The sequence below is a fragment of the Colletotrichum fructicola genome (assembly GCF_000319635.2).
Source record: "Colletotrichum fructicola Nara gc5 chromosome Unknown KSG_Nara_v1_contig09, whole genome shotgun sequence".
Classification (NCBI taxonomy): Eukaryota; Fungi; Ascomycota; class Sordariomycetes; order Glomerellales; family Glomerellaceae; genus Colletotrichum; species Colletotrichum fructicola.
This window is the reverse complement of record NW_027094059.1, coordinates 3,393,664-3,417,285: the sequence shown is the minus strand read 5'-3', so window position 1 is coordinate 3,417,285 and position 23,622 is coordinate 3,393,664. Positions and strand designations below refer to the sequence as shown.

General features: G+C 54.0%; 11 protein-coding genes across 11 annotated transcripts; 6 read left to right on the top strand and 5 right to left on the bottom strand.

The window, feature by feature from the left end:
* Window positions 1–504: 504 nt before the first annotated feature.
* Window positions 505–1,949, bottom strand: CGGC5_v015296 (uncharacterized protein; the record flags this gene model as incomplete). Its single annotated transcript, XM_032022239.1, has 2 exons — window positions 505–1,669; window positions 1,735–1,949. 2 exons carry the CDS (start codon window positions 1,947–1,949, stop codon window positions 505–507), a joined length of 1,380 nt encoding a protein of 459 aa, XP_031880830.1.
* A 2,017-nt stretch (window positions 1,950–3,966) lies between these two features.
* CGGC5_v015295 (putative feruloyl esterase) lies at window positions 3,967–5,645 on the top strand (the record flags this gene model as incomplete). The annotated part of the gene is made up of 2 exons (XM_032022238.1): window positions 3,967–4,726; window positions 4,780–5,645. The coding sequence occupies 2 exons, from the start codon at window positions 3,967–3,969 to the stop codon at window positions 5,643–5,645; spliced, it is 1,626 nt and encodes a 541-aa protein (XP_031880831.1).
* Window positions 5,646–6,473: 828 nt separating this feature from the next.
* Window positions 6,474–7,574, top strand: CGGC5_v015294 (Zinc-type alcohol dehydrogenase-like protein; the record flags this gene model as incomplete). Its single annotated transcript, XM_032022237.1, has 2 exons — window positions 6,474–6,533; window positions 6,594–7,574. 2 exons carry the CDS (start codon window positions 6,474–6,476, stop codon window positions 7,572–7,574), a joined length of 1,041 nt encoding a protein of 346 aa, XP_031880800.1.
* A 539-nt stretch (window positions 7,575–8,113) lies between these two features.
* CGGC5_v015293 (uncharacterized protein) lies at window positions 8,114–8,491 on the bottom strand (the record flags this gene model as incomplete). Its single annotated transcript, XM_032022236.1, has 3 exons — window positions 8,114–8,203; window positions 8,263–8,371; window positions 8,448–8,491. 3 exons carry the CDS (start codon window positions 8,489–8,491, stop codon window positions 8,114–8,116), a joined length of 243 nt encoding a protein of 80 aa, XP_031880829.1.
* Window positions 8,492–10,542: 2,051 nt separating this feature from the next.
* Window positions 10,543–12,414, top strand: rglA-1 (Rhamnogalacturonate lyase A; the record flags this gene model as incomplete). Its single annotated transcript, XM_032022235.1, has 6 exons — window positions 10,543–10,676; window positions 10,731–11,108; window positions 11,164–11,215; window positions 11,266–11,450; window positions 11,503–12,145; window positions 12,202–12,414. The coding sequence occupies 6 exons, from the start codon at window positions 10,543–10,545 to the stop codon at window positions 12,412–12,414; spliced, it is 1,605 nt and encodes a 534-aa protein (XP_031880828.1).
* Window positions 12,415–13,173: 759 nt separating this feature from the next.
* On the top strand, window positions 13,174–13,622 carry DPM3 (Dolichol-phosphate mannosyltransferase subunit 3; the record flags this gene model as incomplete). Its single annotated transcript, XM_032022234.1, has 3 exons — window positions 13,174–13,221; window positions 13,288–13,356; window positions 13,461–13,622. The coding sequence occupies 3 exons, from the start codon at window positions 13,174–13,176 to the stop codon at window positions 13,620–13,622; spliced, it is 279 nt and encodes a 92-aa protein (XP_031880799.1).
* Window positions 13,623–13,918: 296 nt separating this feature from the next.
* CGGC5_v015290 (uncharacterized protein) lies at window positions 13,919–14,364 on the bottom strand (the record flags this gene model as incomplete). Its single annotated transcript, XM_032022233.1, has 4 exons — window positions 13,919–14,011; window positions 14,068–14,078; window positions 14,135–14,280; window positions 14,333–14,364. The coding sequence occupies 4 exons, from the start codon at window positions 14,362–14,364 to the stop codon at window positions 13,919–13,921; spliced, it is 282 nt and encodes a 93-aa protein (XP_031880826.1).
* A 1,477-nt stretch (window positions 14,365–15,841) lies between these two features.
* Window positions 15,842–16,900, top strand: CGGC5_v015289 (AB hydrolase superfamily protein; the record flags this gene model as incomplete). The annotated part of the gene is made up of 2 exons (XM_032022232.1): window positions 15,842–16,236; window positions 16,288–16,900. The coding sequence occupies 2 exons, from the start codon at window positions 15,842–15,844 to the stop codon at window positions 16,898–16,900; spliced, it is 1,008 nt and encodes a 335-aa protein (XP_031880827.1).
* A 283-nt stretch (window positions 16,901–17,183) lies between these two features.
* On the bottom strand, window positions 17,184–17,712 carry yjgF (2-iminobutanoate/2-iminopropanoate deaminase; the record flags this gene model as incomplete). Its single annotated transcript, XM_032022230.1, has 3 exons — window positions 17,184–17,250; window positions 17,311–17,468; window positions 17,548–17,712. The coding sequence occupies 3 exons, from the start codon at window positions 17,710–17,712 to the stop codon at window positions 17,184–17,186; spliced, it is 390 nt and encodes a 129-aa protein (XP_031880932.1).
* A 1,165-nt stretch (window positions 17,713–18,877) lies between these two features.
* Window positions 18,878–20,640, top strand: CGGC5_v015287 (putative transporter; the record flags this gene model as incomplete). Its single annotated transcript, XM_032022229.1, has 5 exons — window positions 18,878–19,082; window positions 19,142–19,524; window positions 19,580–19,858; window positions 19,927–20,302; window positions 20,357–20,640. 5 exons carry the CDS (start codon window positions 18,878–18,880, stop codon window positions 20,638–20,640), a joined length of 1,527 nt encoding a protein of 508 aa, XP_031880931.1.
* Window positions 20,641–21,101: 461 nt separating this feature from the next.
* CGGC5_v015286 (uncharacterized protein) lies at window positions 21,102–23,532 on the bottom strand (the record flags this gene model as incomplete). Its single annotated transcript, XM_066153231.1, has 3 exons — window positions 21,102–22,792; window positions 22,847–22,902; window positions 22,964–23,532. The coding sequence occupies 3 exons, from the start codon at window positions 23,530–23,532 to the stop codon at window positions 21,102–21,104; spliced, it is 2,316 nt and encodes a 771-aa protein (XP_066007560.1).
* Window positions 23,533–23,622: the final 90 nt, after the last annotated feature.

Genomic DNA, 23,622 nt, shown 5'->3' with positions numbered 1-23,622 from the left:
GTGCCTGAACTTAGATGTTCGCCCTGTGCTCAGCCACTACACCTATTTTCAGCCCGCAGCACCGCAGCTGCAGCCTTGATGACGTCTGTTTAATCACGATGTGCCTGATCAGGGGGCCAAAATTGAAGAATAGGAACGTCTAAGGATAGACAAAACTTTCACATTTGGAAATGAAACACAGTGAGAAATTAGAACCGTTTCTGTCACAGTAGATCGTGAGTATGACTTGTTGAGCACCTGGAAGTGAGACAAGCTCCTGCGTGTCATGATGAGATGATTCTCGATTAGCCATCCGACCTGAGCTTAAACGTGGCCCAGTCAGACTCAATGATCTGCTTTTATTCTCTTTCTCATTGCCTAAAAGCTGGTCTGGTGAAAGTTTGGTGAATATTATTAGAAATTACTGCAGGAACGAGAGTCCTCGGCTCTATCATATGCGCGCCCCAAACGCCTATATCGTACACTCCCTCTAACATGCCAAAAATAAGAGGAAGACATGCCATATTACGATCGTCTCAGCACCCATCCATCATAAGTCGAGGAAGGATACCGGGGATCCACCTTGCCTTCGTTGGCAGGATTCAGTGTGCTACCAGGCAGCTTCGCCAGTTTCTGAATGATCCTGCCATCCAGATCAGGGTCAGGAGAACGGTAGTTGTACACTGAAGAGTTCGTCTCGGGGATCTGCCTCGGCCTGCATGCAAAGAGCAACTGGTACACCTGACTTTGCTGCCACTTGCCAAAGACCGTGGACAAGGCTAGGTCGACGTAACGTCCGAAGGGGGCAAATTGGACGATCCGCTCGTAGACGTCGCCGTCGCCAGTCTTCTTGGTCGTGAAGATGTCATGCTTGAGTCTATCTAGCTCCCCGTACAGGTGCTGCTTGGGGATAACGAAGCCTGACGGGTCGTGCTCGCCGACACACTCCAACATCCACTTCAGCACGAGATCTGCGAGTACTTCGTTCGGCTTGATCGTTTGACTTGTCCACGCCCAGGCAGGGAGAAGAGCTTGCAGCCGCTGAGGCAGGACATCCCTGACAAGCTTGAACTGCTGGCGAGTGACGTCGTAGTGCGTGCCGGGGAACCAGCGCTCGGTGATGCCGTATGACGGACCGTATTCCGTGTCTCGGGAGATCAGGCACGGCTGGAAGGCGTAGAGTCGGTCATGGAGGGACACTGCGTGATAGACGTCGGAAACGACACTCGAGACGTGCTGGTCGTAAAACTTGGGCCAGTCGGCGCTCACGCCCTCGGCGAACTCGGGGATGCCACGCTCGCCAACTGTGTCGAAGATGCCCATGAACCGAATCGGTGCGTCGATGACCTCACCGTCTCCAATGAGGGGCCAGCTGTACATCCACCTGAACTGTATCGACTGCTCGGACTTTGGCGCAGTCGCGTCGGACGGATCGCGATAGATGCGGTAGACTTCCTGGCAGAGCTGATGTGTCTTTTCCTCGTCGACATCGCCATTCGCTTGGTATAGCGGCTTCACGATGCCGCAGTTGTTGATCATGCCCGCCACGGAGCGGACGATGTATGCACCGCGGGATGCGCCGAACATCCAGATCTCGGTCTCAAGAGGGGTGAAGCCCCGAACGAGGTATTCATATGTGTCGACACATTGCTGCTCGATATCTTGAACGTTCAAACCGTGGAATACATGACTAGCGCGATGAAGAGGTCAGTAAACATGCATCTCTTCATGGGCTTTTTTCTTGGAAATACTCACTCCATGAACGTGCTACCAGGCGGAACGCTGTTGGTGTAGTGGATCTTTCCCGAGGAGTGAAGATGTGCCCGGTCATCATCTTTTGGCAGCCCACGCCCTCCCCATATCAGGTTCGCGAGGAGGTAGAGATTGGATTCTGACCCGACATCTCGGCCGCTCCATGAACCGTCGGCGAGGACAATCATTGGGTTCTTCTGCGGGCCGCGGTAGGACATCGTGGGTCTACAGGCTGTTGGAGTGATTGAGTCTGGTCACGCGAGAGCATCCATAACAGAAAGAAGGGTCAACGCAGCTGATGTATGTGACGGTCAAAATGTTTAGATTTTCGAACGAGCTTCATTGGAATGATACACAGTCTGATATTGTGGAGGAAAACAACTCCGAGACAGTTGGGCACAGTCCGCAACCGCTTACATTCCACGCATCCAATTGTTGTTTTCGAAAGCTAACTTTGCGGAAGCATTACGACGATAACATACTACAGAACAAATGTAGATACGGCATTCGTCAATCAAGGTGTGATAAATCAGCGACGCTTTCTGCCTCATGCACCTTCACCTGTTCTCCGTGTCGGATTCAATGGTGCTGAGGTCGTGATGGAAGTCGTCGTGCTAAAGTCCAGACCAACACAGATGGGATTTCGTCGCATCCAAGAATGCCATGTTTCAATTTCCGTGCTTCCGGCATTCAGATTGCATAGATGCAATCTGACAGGATGGGGGCGATGGCCCGGAAATAAAGGGTTCTTGGCCACGACCCCCTGAGGGATGGACTGGGACCTCATCACAGAGCCCTGTAAATATGACTCGCCGCTAAGCAAGGGCCCTTCATTTCCCTGGCCGATCCTCTTCGCTCTCGGTTCGACGTTTGTTTTTGCGCGCCTCCCAGTTGAAGAAGCTCAGTGTCCCAGAGAAACGTCGAAAGTCAGCACGTATCTCACCTTTCCACTCCATCGACAACAACTTGTGGAAGTTGTGCCTGCCTTCTCTCAGCCACGCGGTAGGTTTTAGCACTGTTGCCATGTGTTTTAGTCATCAGCAAACGGGCGCTTGGTCTAGGGGTATGATTTTCGCTTCGCACCTTCCGGCTGACGCTGAGTTCACGATGTGTTCCAGTGTTGATTGAGTTGCGCCTTTGTGAAAGGTCGTGGGTTCAATTCCCACAGTGTCCAAATGTTTTACTTCCTTCGTGGTTAAAATTGTATTTTTGTTTGTGATGATGAGCTCTTTTCCTACTATCTTTCAATTATTTACTGAACAAGGATATGCGGGTGCTCACGTGTAGGTGTTTTCTGATCTTTGCCTGCAATAATCCTATCTAGTACCAGTCGAACGGTGTTGGCTAACTGATTACCAGATGAGTGAATGGCATTCTCTGTGGGGAGAACACGCCAGACGACACATGATGAATATCAATACACGACGGTCCTTGCATTTCAATCATGAAAGAGTTCGCGGCTCATGGCCCGACATGGCTTTTACATGTGGTCTTCGGGCTCTCAAAAACTTGCCCAAGGCCACGCATAGGCCAAGGGTTCGTCTAAAGCCTCGAGACTTCGGACTGTTGTGTGTGGGGGCAAACCGAGCAAGCGGTGAAGAAAGACATCATCAGATGACATTGGCTGGTTCACTAAGTGACAAAGCACACCAGCCCCTCCTGCTCAATGTTCAACACTCTCAAACGGAATACAAAATCTGGCGTCAATTGACGTTCTCCCGGCCTTGAAAACCAATATTGAATGCTCAGACGGTGCCGGCTCTTCGTCCGGCAACTGAATGTGGGGGTGGGACAAACAGAGATCGTCGTATGCAGCAGGGATCTCACCCACATCGGCAATCGCTTCGGCTTGCGCAGCTGCAGCTCGCACGCCGAAGAAGGCCAAGCTGTTGGGCCGCCGTTACACAATTGGCAGGTACGGACGAACCGGACTAACCAAGGAGTTCGGATTGAATAAGCGAAGCGGGGAATTGGACGGCTACTGCAGCATTCGGAGATTGCAGACGTGGAAAAGAGTGCGTTTTGGCAGCTGCAGAGCAGGTTTGTTTACGTAGACATGCCTTGGCTTTGGGGGCTTCTTTCTCGTACTTGGTCCGAGGACGTCGGAGCTACCCCGATGCGTGAAAAGGGGGCTTTATAAGTCAGGGATCGCAGCCGGTGAGTCTGGTGAGAATTGTCTGTTGTGGTGTTGTCGGCGCCCATTCTCTCGAAGTCAGCCAGCCTCAGCAAATGACCATGGCAGCCCGTTCGGCACGCACTCTCTCGGTCCTCGGTGCGGCGACAGCCGTCGCCGCTGCAGCGAACTCCAGCGCCTGCACTTCTGCAACCTTCGCCTCACTGACACTGAGCAACATTGAGATCATCTCTCTCAATGTTTCTGCTCTGCGCAACCAGTCTCTGGCCTCCGGCCAAGACGCGGGAACCGGCGTTGGTGTGGGCATCATCTCGGCTCCGACGGGAGAGACGGCCTCCGGCGTGGATCTCTGCCAGATCGCTATCCAGTACACGCACCCCGGCCAGAACGACAACGTCAACACTTACATCGGACTTCCTCTTGAGGCGGCGAACTGGAACTCCCGGTTCATGATGGGCGGAGGTGGCGGTTGGGTTGCTGGCGGATCGGGCGTCATCATCGGCCCCGTGGCATCTGGCTACTCGAGCTCGTCAACCGATGGAGGGCACAACTCTACGACTACGACAGCAGAATGGGGTCTTGTCAGTGAGGGTAACACCAACTGGCCGGCGCTGAACGACTTTGCGTCTGTGGCTCTCGATGAAGCTGCGAAGTTGGGCAAGGCTGCCACGCAGATGTACTACGGCAAAAATCCGACCTACTCCTACTGGAATGGGTGTTCGACCGGAGGACGACAGGGGCACATGATGGCGCAGAGGTTCCCCGAGCACTTTGACGGCATCTTGGCCTCGGCTTCGGCGTTCAACTGGCAAAAGTTCCAGACTGCTTCCATGTACCCGGCCTTCTTGTCGGAGTTGCTGGGTAAGCTTTGCGTCACCAATTGGAAGAGGAAGAGTTGGCTGACATGAGTCCAGATGTGATCCCCCCGTCCTGCGTCCTTAACGCCTTCACGGACGCTGCTATCGAGGCATGCGACGAACTCGACGGCGTCAAGGACAGCATCATTTCTCTGCCTGGGTCCTGCAACTTCAACGCTTCTTCTCTCGTCGGCCAGACCGTCGCATGCACCAACCCCAACGCGACGATCACCATCGACGAGAAGACTGCGCAGTTCGTGCACGGCTTCTGGGAGGGACCCCGCAGCGCTGAGGGCGTCTTCCAATGGTACGGTTATACTCAGGATGCTCCCCTGACGGCCGTCTTCAGCCCAACCTGCACATCGGTCGACAACTGCACTTACACGCCCTTCTCCGCCACGAACGACTGGTTCGGCGTCTTCCTCGAGAGGAACTCCACCTGGAGCATCGAGAGCTCCGGCATCACCCAAGAGCGGTTCGACAGACTGCACCGCATCTCCGTGGACGAGTACACCTCCTCCATCGGCACCGACAACGTCGACCTGACGGACTTCAAGAAGCGCGGAACGAAGATGATCACCTGGCATGGCATGCAGGATCCTCTCATTCCGTACAACGGCACGGTGGACTACTACGAGCGCGTCAAGGCCTGGGATGCGAATGTCGAGGATTACTATCGGTTCTTCCCTGCTCCGGGTGTCTCTCACTGTGGCGGCGGCGCTGGGTTTGACCCGAGCGACTACGTCTTCGACGCGTTGCGCGCGTGGGTTGAGAATGGCACGGCGCCAGAGACTTTGACTGGCCAGGGAACTGCGGTCGGCAACTCCAGCGAGACTCGTACGGTGAACTTGTGCATGTATCCCAAGGTCCTGACCTTTACTGGAACCGATCCTGATGATGCTGCTTCATATGAGTGCATCTAGGTAGTCTGCAGCTTCAATCCATGATCATTACAGTCCAGCGATTTTTGCAGCACGTCTGTTAACATAATACACACCTATAGCAACTCATTCCTATGATCAAGGCCTTTTGATGTTGGCCCGACTGCGTTTCGAAGTGGCCCCGCGAATGCCCCAGTCTGCAGCGGGCCTGTTAGGCAAGATCCCGCAGTAAACCCACATCGTCAACTCCGATATGGTGTAGTGGCCAACATGATGCCCTCTCATGAACTTGAGAGGTTAGGCATAGCCCCGAGTTCGATTCTCGGTTTCGGAACATTTTGCTCGTTTTCTTTTTGTTTGGCTGTTAGATATGGACGATCGGAAGCCAGAGACGCTGTTACTGACTGAGTTCATGCAATGTGTTTGTTGTGCTGGTGGTGAATCGGCAGCTTACTTCCGAACTAAGTCCAGGACGTAAGACGTGGTTTGTAATCCTCAACTCCAACATCTTACGATGATGAAGTTATAAATCAACAGTAGCTTCAAATCGTGTATCCTCATCGTCCGCTTTGACGTGTGGGGGTGACCCGGTCCAACCACTTAACTCTATGCGCGGATCCAACGCCAAAAGATCCCCGCTGCGAATGCCGTGCAGAACCGCCTCGAAGTCTAACAGTTCAGCGCAAGATTTGTAAGCGTTTCATCGGCGAACGCAATTATTCAGACAACACTTCAACGTCACTCCCCACTTTAAACCTTTATCCGGATAAAAGTCGTGATCCAGACGAGCGTAACTCGACACACTTGTTTGACCAGCAACTACAATACACACTCGCTTAATAAACTCATTCACACAGCCCAACTAACACCATGTCGGGAACAATGAAGGCTCTCGTCACCACCGGCGAAAAGACCGCCAAGATCGCAGAGGTGAGTACCATCTCATGACGGGCACACTTTCAACCCCGCATTCACTGACATCCCACTCAGATCCCCATCCCACAACCCGGCGCAGGCGAGATCCTCGTCAAAGTCCACTACGTAGCTCAGAACCCGACAGACTGGAAGTCCACCGCCTCAGCCAAAGACGCCGGCCGCACCATCGGCTGCGACTTCGCCGGCAGCGTCGTCAACCCCAACGGCTCGCAGTTCAAGGAGGGCCAGCGCGTCGCCGGCTGGGTCTTCGGCTGCAGCCCGGACCCCCCGCGCGGTGCCTTCGCCGAGTACCTCATCACCGAGAGCAGCCTGGTCTTCCCCGTCCCTGAGGGCATCACCGATCCCCAGGCCGCCGTCGTCTCGCTGGCCGTCGCCACCGTCGTGCAGGCCCTCTTCCAGCGCTTGGCGCTGCCGTCGCCGTCCAGCCCGGCCACGCAGCCGTTCCCGATCCTGATCAACGGCGGCACGAGCAGCGTCGGGCTCTACGCGGTCCAGCTCGCCAAGAGGGCGGGCCTGAAGGTCATCGCCACCGGCAGCAAGAGGAACCACGAGCTGCTGAAGAGCCTCGGCGCGGACGTGACGGTCGACTACCGCGACGCGGACTGGATCGAGCAGGTGAAGAAGGCGGCGGGCGACAAGCTGCAGTATGCGTTTGACTGCATCAGCGAGGTCGACACCACCAAGGCCGTTATGCAGACGATGTCGTCCGAGGGCGGACACGTCATGTGTATTCTGCCCCGCAAGGCCGACGAGGTTGAGGCGCCGTCGTACGTCAAGGTCGAGAGCACATTGGCGTACACCGTCTTTGGAAAGCCGCTTGAGTACGGCGCTTTCGATAATCTGAAGGGCGACAGGAGCGGCGACAAGCAGTTTTGGGAGAAGTACCTCCAGGTGATTCCCAAGTGGCTGGAGGACGGGTATCTCAAGCCGAACCCGCCAAAGGAGTTTGGCGGCCTGGAAGATATCCCGAAGGGCTTCAAGTTGCAGGAGGAGGGTGGTGTAAGTGCTGAGAAGCTTGTGTACAAGATTGCCTGAACCAGACAGGGCGTATGAGTATTCCGTAGTAGATAATGTGGAAAATGGCTGCAAACAAAGCAAAAGCTTGCTTATTAAATGGTTTTAGCATGGGAGCATACTCACGAATGACTGCTACTTCATGACTTACGCGTGTCGTCTTTCTGTACGCATCGACGTCTCTTGACTGTGTTGCGTGTTCTCGACCGAGCTTTGTCTTGTTGAGCCGTCATTCTCACGCCGTGTGTAGACACCCGACGTGCCACAAGGTTGTTATTTGTTTCTATATCCGTCATGGTGATCTAGGCGTTGGTGAGAGATCAAACCCGGCTGCCTAATAAGTAGATGTGAAAAGAGACATTACTTAGGACGCCTTACTAAGGTAGGCAGGAGTCTCCCGCAAATAAGAGGTTTTACAGATCACTAACATGTAGGCTTCATGACAGATCTTCTCTATGATCCTGATAGACTCTATTTGGTATTATGCTTTCACATTACGCTCATGGTATCCTAAAAACACTCTCGCCTTCAAAAGTCCAAAGCATCGACTCGCTCGCTCTTTAGCAGATGTAGGTGTACTGCGCGCGGATGCCGCCGTTGTCCTTGCAGCCCTGCTGGTAGGCGCCGAACTTGCTGTCATCAACGCAGCACTGCGATTGTCAATTAGCAAATGCGCTCCTGCTCCAAGGCGAGACTTGTCACGACTTACCGCCGCAGGGTAGCTCTTCTCCGGGGTTCCGCCGACTGCGGTGCAGATGTTGGTGCTGGGGTTCGGGTTGCCGCTGTTGGTGACGCAGAGGTAGCCAGCGAAAGCTGGGCTGGCGCGGCAGGTCTATTAGCGACGGAAACCCAAAATGATTAAGGTTAATGACGTGCGCTGGCGGGTGGACTTACGCGGCGTGCGCCAAGGCGAGGGCGAGTACGGCGGTAACCTTCATGGTGATGATGTGAATTTCGATGTGGTTTGGTGGGAAGCAGGTTGCGTGAATTCGATGGTTTAGAGATACTGTAGCTTCGCAAGAATTGTAGGCGCTTTCATGTTGCTTGGAGGGAGGAGTGAGCGAGATATAACGGTGCCGATTTCCTTCCGGTGCGAGTTTTGGCAGCGCGAACGACTCATTGACGACATGGATAGCCATGGAGGTCTGGGGGAGCGACGGGGGATGACCCCTGGCACAATATATTTTTGACGGGACATCAAACGGTGTGCCTCTGCTGTTCAATATGGCTTAAGTGGCTGTGGTCACCTGTTTCTCATGCCGTCTGCTAATGTCTTTGCCGCTGTTCAGATGATAGCGTCGGCAATCGTGTCCATGAGGAGACAAGACTGGACTCGGTTCTATCCGAATAGATCGCCTTATAACACCCGACGAAGACAAACGCAAAGAATGATAAGCGGCAAACCCCTTCCGTTTACATACCACCTGCCATTGACGACAGCGTTGTAGATAATTCGATGATTCTCCATTTAAAGAAGGGGTCTAGACTCTGACCTTTCGCAAGGGTTCACTTCCAGTACCCATTTAACAACATGCGCTTGGATATTTCCAACACCGAAACCGAAGCAGAAGTCTCTTGACCCTTCAACTTTCTGGAAAACTTCCAATTCTCGCTCAAATGCATAGCGGCATCTTCCGCCAGAACACGGGGCCGAGATCCCGTTGAGATTGCGAGCGGCACTGAAGCGTGGGCCTGGGGAAATGCCACAAAAGCCCCCACGAGTCAGTGATCGCCGCGGTGTTGGCTGTGCGCGCGCCCTGCCCTGCGGCGGGCCTCTGCTTCATGAAGTTCAACGGTCCCTTGAGTTGGGAGCGCCGGTCGGACGAGACTCCGAAGGATCTCTTATGTTGACAACTTTGGGGAAGCATGGCCTGCTTTGGGGCCTTGCGACGCGCTGCAGCGTCTGGGATCTATTGCTAACGAACAGGTGCTTCGTCTGAACGTCGAATGCCTCCGGCGACCACCCCCCCCCAGCCCGTTACATCCAACATATCTTTACAAGCCGCCGCGGCTCCCGTGGACATCTTATGGCCAAGCGATTAGCCAACAGCCACTTGAAAATTCTGCTCTGGTGATCGTCCTAGGCACTCTGTCCCGGGCAGCAATTAACCCCCTGACGACCGACACTTTTGGTGTTTCTCCTTCTCTCGTCGCTTACCACGTGGTGATGTGGCCCCCGGTGGGATACTTTGTGAATGCCCCCAGTCGGGAAGATGGGCAGTGACCAACAACAAAATCAACGTCCGTCGAAACAGTTTGGTGGACGTGAACTTCTTCCTCTGTATAGCATTTACTCAGGGTAATTGGCACTTTGAGACTTTGATGCAGCAGGAAGACCACAATGCTTGTCCATTCTAGCCACAGCAAACTGCGTCGCCCTCCTTTTTGCTCGCACCGACGACCTCTAGCTCACTCATGGTAACAATTTCACAGGATCCCTTGCACTCCATGAAAACTAGATACCATGCTTCTGGATGCCGCACATCGTGATTCGCGGACCTTTTGTGTGCTCTGCATTCCATCTATCTCATTCAAAATAAGCTCGCCAGTCGGGACGTCAGCCGAATGCTTATCGTCCCCAAACCGTAACAGGTAAACAGCTGTGCCTGGCTGCAGCTTCGAGCTAACGTATCACGTCACACCATCACGGACCACCGCTGCCATCTTTCGCTGCAGACTTTCCCGGGAAAGGGCAGCTCGCTCAAGGTTTGGGTCGAAATGAGGGGATCTTGCTCCAAATCTATGTACTACGCGTCGCGCCAGAATCAAGCTTTCGGAGCATTCTAGAGGACGGGAAAATGTGAGATGGTTCTCCGCGCGGGAGAAATAGGCGACGATGAGGGGGAATTTGGGTTTTGAGGCGACGATAAGTAGGCTAACTCGTCCGTTGTGGTGCGCGTATAAGATGGGAGCGGTCCTGTTGAGTAGTTCCTGTACGGGATCCAAGGTACTGTTATTCTGATCGCAAGGTTTCCGATTCGGGGTCGAGATGCACTATATCAGCCTCCTCGCCAGCCTGGCGTCCCTCTGGGGCGCGGCAGATGCGGCCTTTGGTCTAGCAGCCGGCAACAGCACGACATACAAAGTCGACACCAACGGCGGGCTCGTTTTTGAAGTTAACAAGTAGGACCTTTCATGAAGATTACCCCATCGATCAGCTGGCTAAGAAAGATGCAGAGCAAATGGCGACATCACAAGCCTTCTCTACAACGGCGTCGAGTGCCAGGGCACCTCCAAGATGTCGCAGATCAACTCCGGCCTGGGCGCCTCCACGGTCACGGCGGAGACGGTGGGCGGCGTGGTCAAGATCACCGTCAAGGCCGGTGCGCACCCGCTGACGCACTACTACGTCGCAAAGCCGGATGACCCGACCATCTACATGGCGACGCACATCACGGGCGAGATCGCGCCCGGAGAGCTGCGGTGGCTTGCGCGGCTGAGGCGGGCGGCGGTGCCAACGGGCTGGCATGGTGATGTTGCTGATCTTGACGGGTGTACGGCGTTTGAGGGGAAGGATACATTTCGGTGTGCGGACGACACTACTCGTTGCAAAATGTGAGTGTGGTTCTCACCCTTCAGGGACTAGAGTAAGTTGACACCGATGAAATAGGTACACCTCGGATCGATTCGTCGACGACAAAGTCCACGGAGTCACTGGAAACGTAAGTCTTCACGAACAAGAGAGGAGGGCGCAGCTAATCCCATGCCGCAGAACGTCGGCGTCTGGATGATCATGCCAGGCAACGCGTACGAGCACTCGGCCGGCGGTCCCTTCATGAGGGACATCAACTCGCAGAGCACCGGCGACCAGGAGCTGTACTGGTACATGAACAGCGGGCACGTCAGAACGGAGCCGTGGCGGTTCGGTCTCCTCGGTCCCTACGCGATGCGCTTCACGTAAGATACCGAAGTCCCCCTTTCTCGGGACTCACCGCTGAACCGAGACCAGAACTGGTGCGCAGCCCTCGGCCGACCTGGACACCAGCTTCTTCGACGCCCTCAAGATCGACGGCTACGTCCCCGACAGCGGGCGCGGAAGCGTCTCGGGCACAGCCACGGGTGTGACGGGCAACTTCGAAACGGTGGTGCACTGGTTCAACAGCGACGCGCAGTACTGGACCAAAGCGACCGACGGAAAGTTCACCTCGCCGCTCATGAAGCCCGGGACGTACACGATGAAGCTGTACCGCGACGAGTTCCCGATCGCGGAGGATAACGTGACGGTCACCGCCGGCGGCAAGGTAACCAAGGATATCGCCTCCACGGAGTCGAAGCCGTCGGTCATCTGGCGCATCGGCGAGTTCGACGGCAAGCCGACGGAGCTGAAGAACGGCGACAAGATCGAGCGGATGCATCCCTCCGACGCGCGTATGGAGAGCTGGGGAGGGACGTACACGGTGGGCAAGTCGCAGGCCAAGGACTTTCCGATGGCGCTGTTTGCGAAGGCGGGCGGCGTGGCGACTGTCGACTTCAACCTCGCGGGAGACCAGCTGGACGGGGTGGTTCTCCGGGTGGGCACGACGCTGTCGTTCAAGGGCGGACGGCCGTCGGCGAAGATTAACGACTGGCAGGCGAGTGACCCGGGTGCTCCGGTAAGTTTCTTGAGGCATATCGATGAAGCTGCGAGTGTGCTGACGACTCTGCATAGACGTTGATCGATTCTAGAGGGGTGACTCGGGGCGCGTATCGTGGGTTTGGCGATGTTTACACGTGGGATGTGCCGGCCAACGCGCTGAGGCAAGGAGCGAACACCCTCACTCTCGGTGTACTCGGGACAGGGGACATGGCGTTTCTGAGTGCGAATTATGTTGTTGATGCGGTTGAGCTCCAGGGCAAGGCGGGTGCTGACAGCCCCAGGTAGACTCGGGATATTCGACGTGTCGATTTGATGTAAATATTTGGAAGAAAAGCCTACTCATAGGGTAGCGGATCATATCGTTCGTTTATGCTGTGTAAGACATCGACTAGACATCGACTGGTGGCTTGAGCCGATGTAGTGAGAAGTCGAATAGGTTAGAGGCCGAGTATGTCAAACAGTGAAATAGATCAAAATGCCGAGGACGTCCAAGCTGATAAAAGTAGAGGTCAGGGAGACCAAAAAAGAAAAGAAAAAGACACGAAAAAAGGGATTCGAACCCAAAGGCTCCAGCGCCGGATAATCATGATCTCTGTGTTCAGCTGGCATACTAGTTCTACCATACTGGGCATATTCACGGCCATTTATTCCGGGCGCTGTTGCTGAGGCTGGAACGCAACCTCCTCATATACCTACTTCTCACCATCGCTCCTGCCTTCACCTTTGACGAAGGTGAAGGTGAAGGTGAAGCCCAGCGGATTCGAGAGGCAGGTGCAGCGTCATTGGTGGGTCCGTCGCGTAAACCGCGGGAGCGCAAGCAAGGGCGCCTGGGGGTCCGTGCTCGGCTTAGTCATGCTAGCTCCACCGTAACTTTTGGACAGCTTCGCGACTCCTTTTCACATCTGCCACTCTAATCGTGAACCCGGCAGAATCCAGGATCGCGACGAACCTCAGTTCCCAGTCATTCCTTTGCCACCGCCAACTTCATTTCGACGCAGCCAAATTTTCGACAAACGATCACTTTTAGTTGAGACAGCCGCAACCATGACCCGCGCCCAGCAGACCATCTCCCTCGCGCTCCTCGTGAGCTCGGTACGACCCCTCCCTGGTATCCCACCTCGAACCCGCGAAGCAGTCACTGATCGATGAACCACGCAGCTCTACCTCGCCCTCTACCTCCAGCTCTTTCCTGCCCCTGCCAAGGTTCAGGAGCAAATCATCCCCGTCGTACGTTTTCTCCCCCCCTCAAAGTGTCGACTCGCAGCTTGCGGGCGGCGCCAACCCCTGCGGCCACATTGTGGAAGGCCACCTGGCTAACAATCATCACGCAGCTGCCCTTCTGGGCCCTCGTTTCCTTCGGCGCATACCTTCTCGCCAGACTCGGCTACAACGTCATGACCTTCAACGATGTCCCCGAGGCGCACAAGGAGCTGATGGCGGAGATTGACGAGGCCAAGGCCGACCTGCGGAAGCTGGGTGTCGACGTCGACTAAGGAGCTACGAGGGGAATGGATACCAAAAAACCAAATGTACGGTTGCAATCGATGCGATTTACTACAACAGGAATGGAGTCTCGGCGGTAGATATGGGGAATCAACTCAATTGATGGTATTTGCTGTCGCATGACCAAGAACTACGGGCCTGTGCTACGATATTCAGTGCATACACGAGCGAGTCGCCAATGCTCTCGAGCAAGCATTGCGTGTATCCTGCAGGATGGATGGGCTATATTGGTTGAGAAAGGCCAGGAAATGCATTCAATTCAGCCACCGTTGGCCATCTACCTGATCTAGTCGAGGCAGCCCGTGGTCTGCAGCCCAGAAATCTCCAGGCAATCATTCTGGAAGTCGTTCTCCCTCGTCTCGTCGGCGACAATAATGCACTGTCAAATTGTGAGTACACGTCACGTTTTTGGTGAGCACATGCACGCAAACTTACCGCATTCCCTCCTGCGTGTTTGTTAGCCGTCTGATCTGCGCCCATGGAGGTGACCACCAAGACTTACTCATGAATCCTTGATCCGCACACGCCTGTGTCGTCCAGCCCACGTCGACCCGCTCCTCCATCGGAGGCGCACCCTCCGAAAGATCTTGCTTGGAGCAGAAGCATCTCCTCTCGCGCTGCGCTACCGCGGTCGCGGCCAGCAATGTGCTGCTCTTCAATTCAGCCCGGCACTCAGTCGGTATTATCGACACATCCTTACATGGAAGAGAGGATCTTGGCTGCGGACACCATCTTGACGTGTGACACTGCGTGCGATGCGGAGAGCTGGACAGATAACTGTTGGAAGGAATCGTGGTGATTAGTGATTCAATCCTACGATTTGAGAGACCACCGTTGTCTTTTAATATTCCATTCACGATCAATTAACTTCACAGACACGGCCACTTTGCGACGTCGTCGACAGACGGTTTCCATGTCGCCAAGTCGCAGTAATATCACAGACATTTCGCATACTTCAACGCCCTACATTGCGGTAGCGAAAACGAAATCACCAGCCACCGGGGGCCTATTTACAGAGCGTCCCAGTGACTCGGATCGATCGCCCGCGTGGCGGTTCAGACGATGCCAAGGCCGGTCCAGCGCTGCGTGTCAAACCTTATTCCGACTTTGACGCTTCACGATGCACTTGCTTTGAGTCAGGAACGAGCTGGCAGGCTTGGTGAGTTTGAAGTCGGGATGAACCAGCCTCATTTTGGAGCATCGTCTGCCCTGTCTTTGCAACTGGGTGACGATCAGTTCTGTCTATGCTTGGCCTTGGAGAACCGGATCGGCATCTGAGTCGACCTGGCGGGCAACGCTCTTCAAGCGAGAATTTACACGTTTGGCGTGGCTGTGCCTCTGCTCCTGCAAATCGTTGCAGAGTCCTTGGCCGTGTCCTCGCCGTCGGCTTGCCCGAGGGATCGACGCAACATGCCGCCGGCAAGCATTGCCTGTTCCTACGTCTTGGGCTGCTGTAAACTGGAACACCTACCTTTTAAACCACAAGAAGCGAGGTAGACCTCGCGAGTCTGAGTGTCCCAGTTCAGAACCTCGGTAGTTTATTTCATCGCATGGTAGGTTGCTGCGCTGTCAAGTGGACACATGCTTAGAGTGAGAGGCCCACGATGAAGACAGCAGGCCTGAATTATTCATCCTTGAGCAGGAAACTCCTTTCCTTCTGCCAATTGCTGCAAATTCTGGGCTGGTCGTCGAATGGCTTTTTCAGAAAAGCCCGTACGTAACATGAATTCTCTCAATTGCTCCCCCGCGTTCCCGCACATGAGAAGCGACCTTGGGAACCATTGAATGTCCGAACATATCGTATCGACAAGCACTGAATGCGGGGTTAGCTGTGTGATTGAACCTAATCCTTGCAATGATGCAACCACGCATACCGTATCTTTTCTAGTACCCTCCCTCTCCTCCCAGATAACGCTTCAACTGTCGAGGGGCCCTTCACTGATAATTACGTGGGGGCGAGAGTTCACCTCCGATTGGGGGTCATTGTTGTGCTCGGGCAACGTTATCGGCCAACTGGGGCATCCGTTTACCGGAGGCCTGGATCATCGGCTGCCGTGCCCGTCTGCAGCCGGAAACATCACCACATCTTCGTCATATAGAAGCAAAAAAGGGATGTGATTCTGCGAGATACACACCCTCAAGCTCAATTAAGCAACCCAATCGGTACCCCCTGCCTCTTCCCATACCTCGACTTCCATCGGACCCCATCATGCCTGAGCCGCCGTATCCCCTGCACCCGTCGGTCCTCGACCGCATCAACCCCGAGTACAAAGACTTTTACAACAAATTCGTCTTTGACAAGCAGGTCGTGCATCACCAGCCCATTTCGGCGTCCAGGGCCAGCGGCACTCTCATCCCCGGCGCCGGACCAAAGCTCGAGGTCGCGAGCTCCCAGGACTTTCACATCCCACGGAAAGAAACGACCGGGCCCGATATCCTGGTTCGTGCGTTCACGCCTTTGGGGGAGAAGCCTGAGAAGGGATGGCCGCTGTGCATCTGGTTCCACGGAGGCGGCTGGGTGTTGGGAAACATTGACACCGAGAATGTCATCGCTACGAATTTGACCAACCGCGCGAAGTGCGTTACGATCTGCGTGGACTACCGGTAAGCCCCCCCAAGCCTTTCAAAGTGAGTTGTAACTAAGAACATCCCCAGACTGGCCCCAGAAGACCCCTTCCCCGCCGCAGTCGACGACTGCTGGGAATCCCTCCTCTGGGCCATCTCCGCCGGCGCCTCCAAACTCAGCCTCGACACCTCCCGCATCGCCCTCAGCGGCTCCTCCGCCGGCGGCAACCTCACCACCGTCCTGTGCCAGCGCGCCGCCACGCGCAGCGACATCCCCAAGATCGCAGTTCAGCTGCTTTCCGTGCCAGTCGCCGACAACACCGCCGCCGTCGAGTCCGCCGCGCCGGAGCACGCCTCCTGGCGCGAGAACGAGTTCACGCCCGCGCTGCCGGCCGAGAAGATGCTGTGGTACCGCTACCACTACCTGCCGCGGCGCGATGACTGGGCGCACCCGGAGGCGAGCCCGTTGCTGTGGCAGGGGGATTGGTCGAAGTTGCCGCCGGCGAGCATTGTGGTGGGCGAGCTTGATGTGTTGCGGAGCGAGGGCGAGGCGCTGGGGAAGAAGCTAGCGGACGCGGGGGTGGCGGTAGATTTGCATGTTATGAAGGGGCAGCCGCATCCGTTCATTGCGATGGACAAGGCGTTGGAAGATGGGAGGAGGGCGATTACGTTGTTTGTGGAGAAGTTGGTTGAGTTGCTATAAACTTGAGGGAATTGGGATATACCGCTCTGTAGTACCCATGATAATACAGCTCAATCAAAGATTCCAATGTTCACTTGCTCCCGGAATACTCTGATCAGAACGTCGGGAGACGTTCATAAAGCCTTTTGATGGATTCACCGAGCGCATCTCTAGCGTAATGGGTTGTTGAAACCATAGTCGGCTGTGGAAGTCTTCACTAAAAGACCCACCGGCAATTTGAGAGAACGACATTTCTGAACTTTTACTTTTATTACTAGATCTGTTTGTCAGCTCGCCAACTAGCTTACAACACAGCGATGCACTCAATCTCAACATCAACGTTGAGAGGCAGAGTCTTGACCGCGACGCAACTACACATAACTCATCAGCAAACCAAATCTCAAGCAGAAACCAACCAGCAAGTGACTCACGTTCTAGAAGGCTTGATTTCGCCCCAGTATGTGCAGTAGACCTCATTCATGGCCGCAAAGTCGTCCATGTTGGCCAGGAAGACGTTCACCTTGACAACCTTGTCAATGGTGGTACCGGCACCCTCCAGGATCGCTGTAAGGTTCTTGATGCATTGGTGCTGCAACCACAGATTAGCTACCGCCGAACGTTCCCATCGGGAACCAACAACTGGGGGGGGGGGGGGTTAATGCACGTACGGTGTGAGCTTGGATGTCACCGTCGATGATCTTCATAGACACAGGGTCCATGGGCACGGCGCCGGAGCAGAAGACCATGCCATTGGCGATGATGGCCTGGCTGTAGATGCCCGGCAGGGGCTTGGGGGCCTTATCGGTGAGGACGGGGGTCTTGGTAGAGGACATTGTTCTGGTTGTTGGTGGGAGGATGGTGTGCTAGGTCAGGCAAGGGTTGTTGATGCAGGTGATAGTTACTCGGGAGATTGGTAAGATGTTGGTTGCTCGGGCATAGTAGTTAAAGATGTCTCTTCGGAAACTCTGATTTCTACATCAGACGCATGCTCCGCGCCAAACTGGCCCAGAAACAAGTCCGTTGTCGGAATCGGAGCACTGCCCGCGGAGAGTTGAGGTATGATCGTCCTATCAACCCAATTCCCCGCACGGGACTTGCATGACAGATGATTCCCCCCCTTATCACTTCTCGATATCTGTTGGCTGTGGATCTTCCCGTATGGATGACACGAACCCATAACCAACCTCCAAAAGTAACGTTAAATGAAGGATTGACTGCTACCGACAAGAACGGTTTCTGGGCCCATAAGCTTGTCATTCGCGACCCCCACGGAACGGCCCCTCTTTAGTCGGTCCTCATCGGTTCCTAATGCCGGTCTGATAAAGCTTCACTAGACTCCACCCGCACCGATACGACCGTTGCAGGTCAAGCTTGAAGTCACGAGGCGATTGAGGTAATTGCGGGGTGGTAGCGGACCTCGAGAATACATGTAGACTGCTCTCCCATCGCTGCATGAAAGGCTTCGCCAAAATCCTGGAAACGGCTTCCATCCGTTTGGCCGTCCTGTACGTGGTCAGCATTCGCCCAGGTATGCGACCGTCACGGGGCGTCAAACCCAGCCAAGTATGCAACAGCCGGGACCGTAGCTTAAGACCAAGAAGAGAGCTTACTCTGCCGATCGACCTGGGGTTAAACCGAGCCTATCCCATCAGGAACTAGATATCCCTGAAATGTTCCTTGGAGAAGGCCCACAGCTAGTATCACCCTTATCTTTAGCTGCCTCTACATACCCCAACACCACGCGCGAAAAGCAGCCGAGGAGATCCTGCCCTGCGTATTAGCCGACCAGCGTGATAAGACATGCTCTGACGCTGAATTTGGGGAAGCGATAAGCACCCCAATTGAGTGTGACCCCAAATGTGACTTTATCTACGCAGGTATCCTATCCTGTTTCGTCCGAACATGCTCCCTCCTTCATCGCACGACGCCCAAAGCGCGCGACACACCGCCACCTTTGCCTCCTGAGCAATCCGTTACGAGACGACTCCGATTCTCACCATGGGCGACGAGGCGGACAGCAAGATCACGCGGGCGGCCGACCGTGAAGGCTCGATCCGGGAGGGCTCGACAGACGGGAACGAGGTTGGGAATGATGGCAAGATCGATGCCTACGGCGACGAGGTGCACGTGGTCGACCACGAGGCGGAGCGACGCTTGTGTCGCAAGCTGGACTTCCGGCTCATGCCTGTGCTTGCCATCATGTGTAAGACGGGCACCCAGCGACCAGCACTTTGCCTGCGATCACTGACTTCATCCACGCAGACCTGTTCAACGCCCTCGACAAGGGTAACATCGGAAACGCCGAGACCGATGGCATGAGCACCAACCTCGGCTTCAAAGACGGACAGTACAACCTCATCGTCAGCATCTTCTTCGTGCCGTATGTCGTCGCGGCCCCGTTCGTCGCCTTCGTCGGCAAGAGGTTCGGCCCGGCGGTCATCCTCCCGATTCTTATGTTCACCTTCGGAAGCATGACGCTGCTCATGGCGGCTGTGCAGAACTTTGGTGGCGTCCTGGCACTGCGATGGATCTTGGGCATGAGCGAGAGCGGCTTCTTCCCCTTGGTCATCTACTATCTGACGACGTTCTACCGCCGCGGTGAGCTGGCGAGACGACTGGCTATCTTCTATGCTGCGTCGAACATTGTAAGAGACTTGCTCTCCCCGAAACCTCCCCAGGATAGCGACTGACAAAGTTTAGGCGAATGCCTTCTCGGGACTCCTCGCCTTCGGTGTCTTTCGCATTAAGAGCACGAGCCTCTACCCCTGGCGCTGGCTGTTCATCGTGGAGGGAACCGCAAGTGTTCTCTTCTCAATCTTCGCTTTCTGGTATCTTCCGCGAAGCGCTGCAGAGGCTAAATTTCTCAACGCTGAAGAGAAGCAACTCGCTTTTCACCGCATCCGAGTCGATAGCTCTTCAGTCGTTGGCGAGAAGATGAGCATCAAGGAGAGTGCCAAGGTCTTTAAGCACCCTACTACAGTAAGACTTCCCCGTATCATTTACATAAAATCAGTTTTGTGTTTTTTTTGCTGACTACTTGATAACAGTTTGGCTTCCTGCTCATCGAAATCTGCCTCGGAGTTCCTCTCCAGAGTGTCAACCTCTTCATGCCCCAGATCATCCAGCGTCTGGGCTACAGCACCGTAAAAACCAACCTGTACACCGTTGCCCCGAATGTCACCGGAGCCTGCATGCTTCTCATCCTGGCTTTCCTCTCCGATTGGCGCCGCCTTCGCTTCCCATTCATCGCATTGGGTTTCTCTCTAACCTTCATCGGCTTCATCATCTATGCCGCGATCGACGATGTTGAGAGGCAGATCAAGTTGGCATACTATGCGTGCTTCATGATGACGTGGGGAACTTCAGCCCCTAGTGTCCTACTGTCAACGTGGTACAACAACAACGTTGTGAACGAGAACCAGCGTACGTCATCTATCAGCTACATTTACTCACCAAAAGCTGACTTGAAAATACCAGGTGTATTCTTGACCTCGATTGGTGTTCCGCTGGCAAACCTCATGGGTCTCGTCAGCAGCAACATCTTCCGCAAGCCCGACGCGCCAAAATACGCACCTGCACTGATCACGACAGCCTCGTTTGGTGGCACTGGCATTCTTTGTGCCTTGTCGCTGGGTTGCTTCATGATTTGGGATAATAAGAGGAGGAACAGGGCGCAGGGTGTCAACCTAACTGCTAGTGACGTGCCGACGTCCAAGCTGAACGATGGGCCTAAGAGCCCCGACTTCAGGTGGTTCCTATAAGATTCAAGGATATAGTATAGGAGATGCTGGACTAGTATTAAAGAAAACAATTGGAAATGGCTTCCTGTACCATGAATATCTGATCGACTCATTGACACGATTGACACTGACAAAGATGCTCGCCTGCCTACTAAAACGGACCAGAAAGCGAGCTTGTGTAGATTAACATGATCAGGTTGAGATCCTAGTTGCGTGCCCTTTGCAAAATTTAGTACATCTGATTTCCATCTGTCTTGTCGTCCTAGTTGATCCGACCTGTTCCAGTCACCGCTCTGGCGTGTCACACGGTATCTGATTAGCGAGTAACAAACATTAAGGAACCATCTAAATGTTAACGAATCTCAACTGCAGGCTAAGAGGCCCCATGTGTCCCATTTTTTCCTAGGTATTGTGTCCTCATGCCTTCTTCATTCAAATCACCTTTCTAAGAACCAACGGCCTATCCGATCAGTCGATCTTCATCACATCAATACTATTTCACGAACATTCTCTTTGCCGCCCCAAAGACTTCTTAACTTGGCTCGATATGCCTCCTTCGCAGATTTCATGCTGTCCTTCTCAGTAGATCCTGGCGCTAATGGTTCCGTTCGGGTATGTTGTGAGTCCCACCAGCCAACACGAGACCATCTGTTGTTCTCTTCCTCCGCTACTATAATTCCTTCTAGAATTGACCAACCGGTTTGGACAACAATGAGTGCGCTCAATTTTGAACGAGAGTTCTGTTGTAATCTGGGGTCGTCGGGATAGTCAATAACTGCCGGCATCTCCATCCCCTCAACAATGATGACTGGTATCCCATTTTCAGCACTTGTGGTTGGAAGTGGGATCCCTATTATCAAGCCACGCACACGAAGCTCGCCCTTCTTGACCTCACCAAATGGCGCATCCGCAGACACGAGCTGAATATCGTGACTCAAGATTTCGAAGTCTGGATCCTTCTGTTTTTCGAGATGCGTGTTTATCCATGTGACATCGTCATCGTAAGCCGACCAGCTCCATGTCGGTTTGGGCCTTTCGACAGGGCCAGGGCGTCGGACTGGGTTCTTGTTGTCACTTTGAGCGAATTGTGAAGACCACAAAAGCCCCGATGGTAGATCTGATTTCCAAATACCACAGATGTACTTGTCTTTCAAAGCCACCGCAAACTCTTGCGCTATGGCGGATATTGCCGGCAAGCGGTCGCTCTGATATGTTACTTTTCGGGTGCAATACATATCCACAAGCTCACACCAGTATTCGAGAAGCTCACTGGATTTGAACTGGGCATCACCAGGGTTCTTGAGTATTTCCATCACATCCGAGAAGGTTTCTTGCTCCGCAATGCCATAGCCAGGGTGTGTGTGTGCCTTTCCGATAATCCAACCATCGCAATGCTGGACAACCTGTTCTCCACGATAGCAACTCCATGTTGTTCGATTGTTCAGATACTGAAGGCGACGTCTTGAGAACAAGAGTTCCTGGAAGGTCCAAGCTCTAGTATACCACGGCTCGGGGTAGTCGAAGTGGTACGGCGTGAGAAGAATTGGGACTTGGACATAGTGCTTCCCACGCTTTCCGTATGCCTTGATTTTGAATATGGGCTGAGGCGCCGTCATATCTCTTGCCGGTCCAATAGTCGCATGCCGATCCCTTAAAAATCCTTGCTTCACGTCTTTGGCTGCCGAGGCAATGATTGTGAACGTAGCACACTGGTAAATGTTTCCCATTTTCCCCAGCTCTTTAGCTTTGAAGTCGTAATCGTCTTGTATGATGCAGAGGGCATCAATCCACAAAAACTGGAAGTTGAGTTCCCTGGTAACTTTCATAGCGTCCTGGATCGTAGGGTCGAAGTGATGTAGCTCTAGTCCAGACATGAGATCGTTCTTGTTGCCGATTTTCAGCATCGTCTTCTGTATACCGACTCCCCAGCAGTACGACAGCGCAATGTATCGCTCCCTCATGTCTTGGGTGACTGAAACCAGCTTGACCTTTTGTTTGCAGGAAACATCCAGGAGAAACGATGGCATAGAGGAGGGTCGATCCTTGATACCACAGTTGTGGTCAATCTCGCATTTCCTCAGCCAACTCTGGATCAGAGACATCGATGCCAAGCTGTCCGGTGTTGTGTTCGATGGAGAGCCGACGTAAGTCTGTCTGGCATCTCCGAAGTCTCCTAATATCGTTCTTTGGTAAGCAGTTGGTTACTCATGCATGATGAGCAGCTTACTTGCCTGGAAGTCCCAAGGCAAAGAATGACACCCAAAATGAAATCCATCGCACACTCTTGAATCGTTCTCCGGCTGGGTTAGGCCGCATAATGATGTTAACATCCACTTTTGCTGACTGGTCGTCATAGTCTCCCGGGTTGTCATCGTCGATATTTGTGTAAGCCACCAGGATTCTCACGAAGTCTTCTGCTACATCTGCGGCAACTGCCCCGACCGATTCGTCGTCGCGTGATGCGGACCGCCAGGGTAGGTTCCTCATGACTTGACATAGTCGTTGATACTCCTTCACCTGCTCTTCTCCCATAGAGGCTGCGAGGGCTTCGTAGTGCACGTTTGACCAACGCCCGTCATGCTTCTGAAGGTTGTACTCAACTTTGCTGCATTGCTGCTCCAGCACCACCTTAAACGCTTCGAACTCCAGGCGCTCTTGGATCATGGTCCAGAAAGCGCACCCGGATGCTGCCATCTTTTGGACCTTACTGGTAGTCACGTCGAGCCGGAAATAGTCTTTCGACTTCGTAAAAGCGCGTTGGAAAGGCTCTGGAAGTGGCTTGACCAATATACCGATGCATTTGTCGCAAGAATGTTCCCCTGCATTGGGCGCCACAATAGCTCGCTTCAAATGAAGAATCTCGTAGTCGGTCTCGGAGGGAGGCCCCTGGTTACCTCTCTTCTTGGTCCTCATTGTACTAGAATCTTGAGGATCTCAAGATACTTGTGACAGCCTGTCGTAGACCTCGATTTCAGCCCGGCGATTGATCTGGTGCATTTTAGA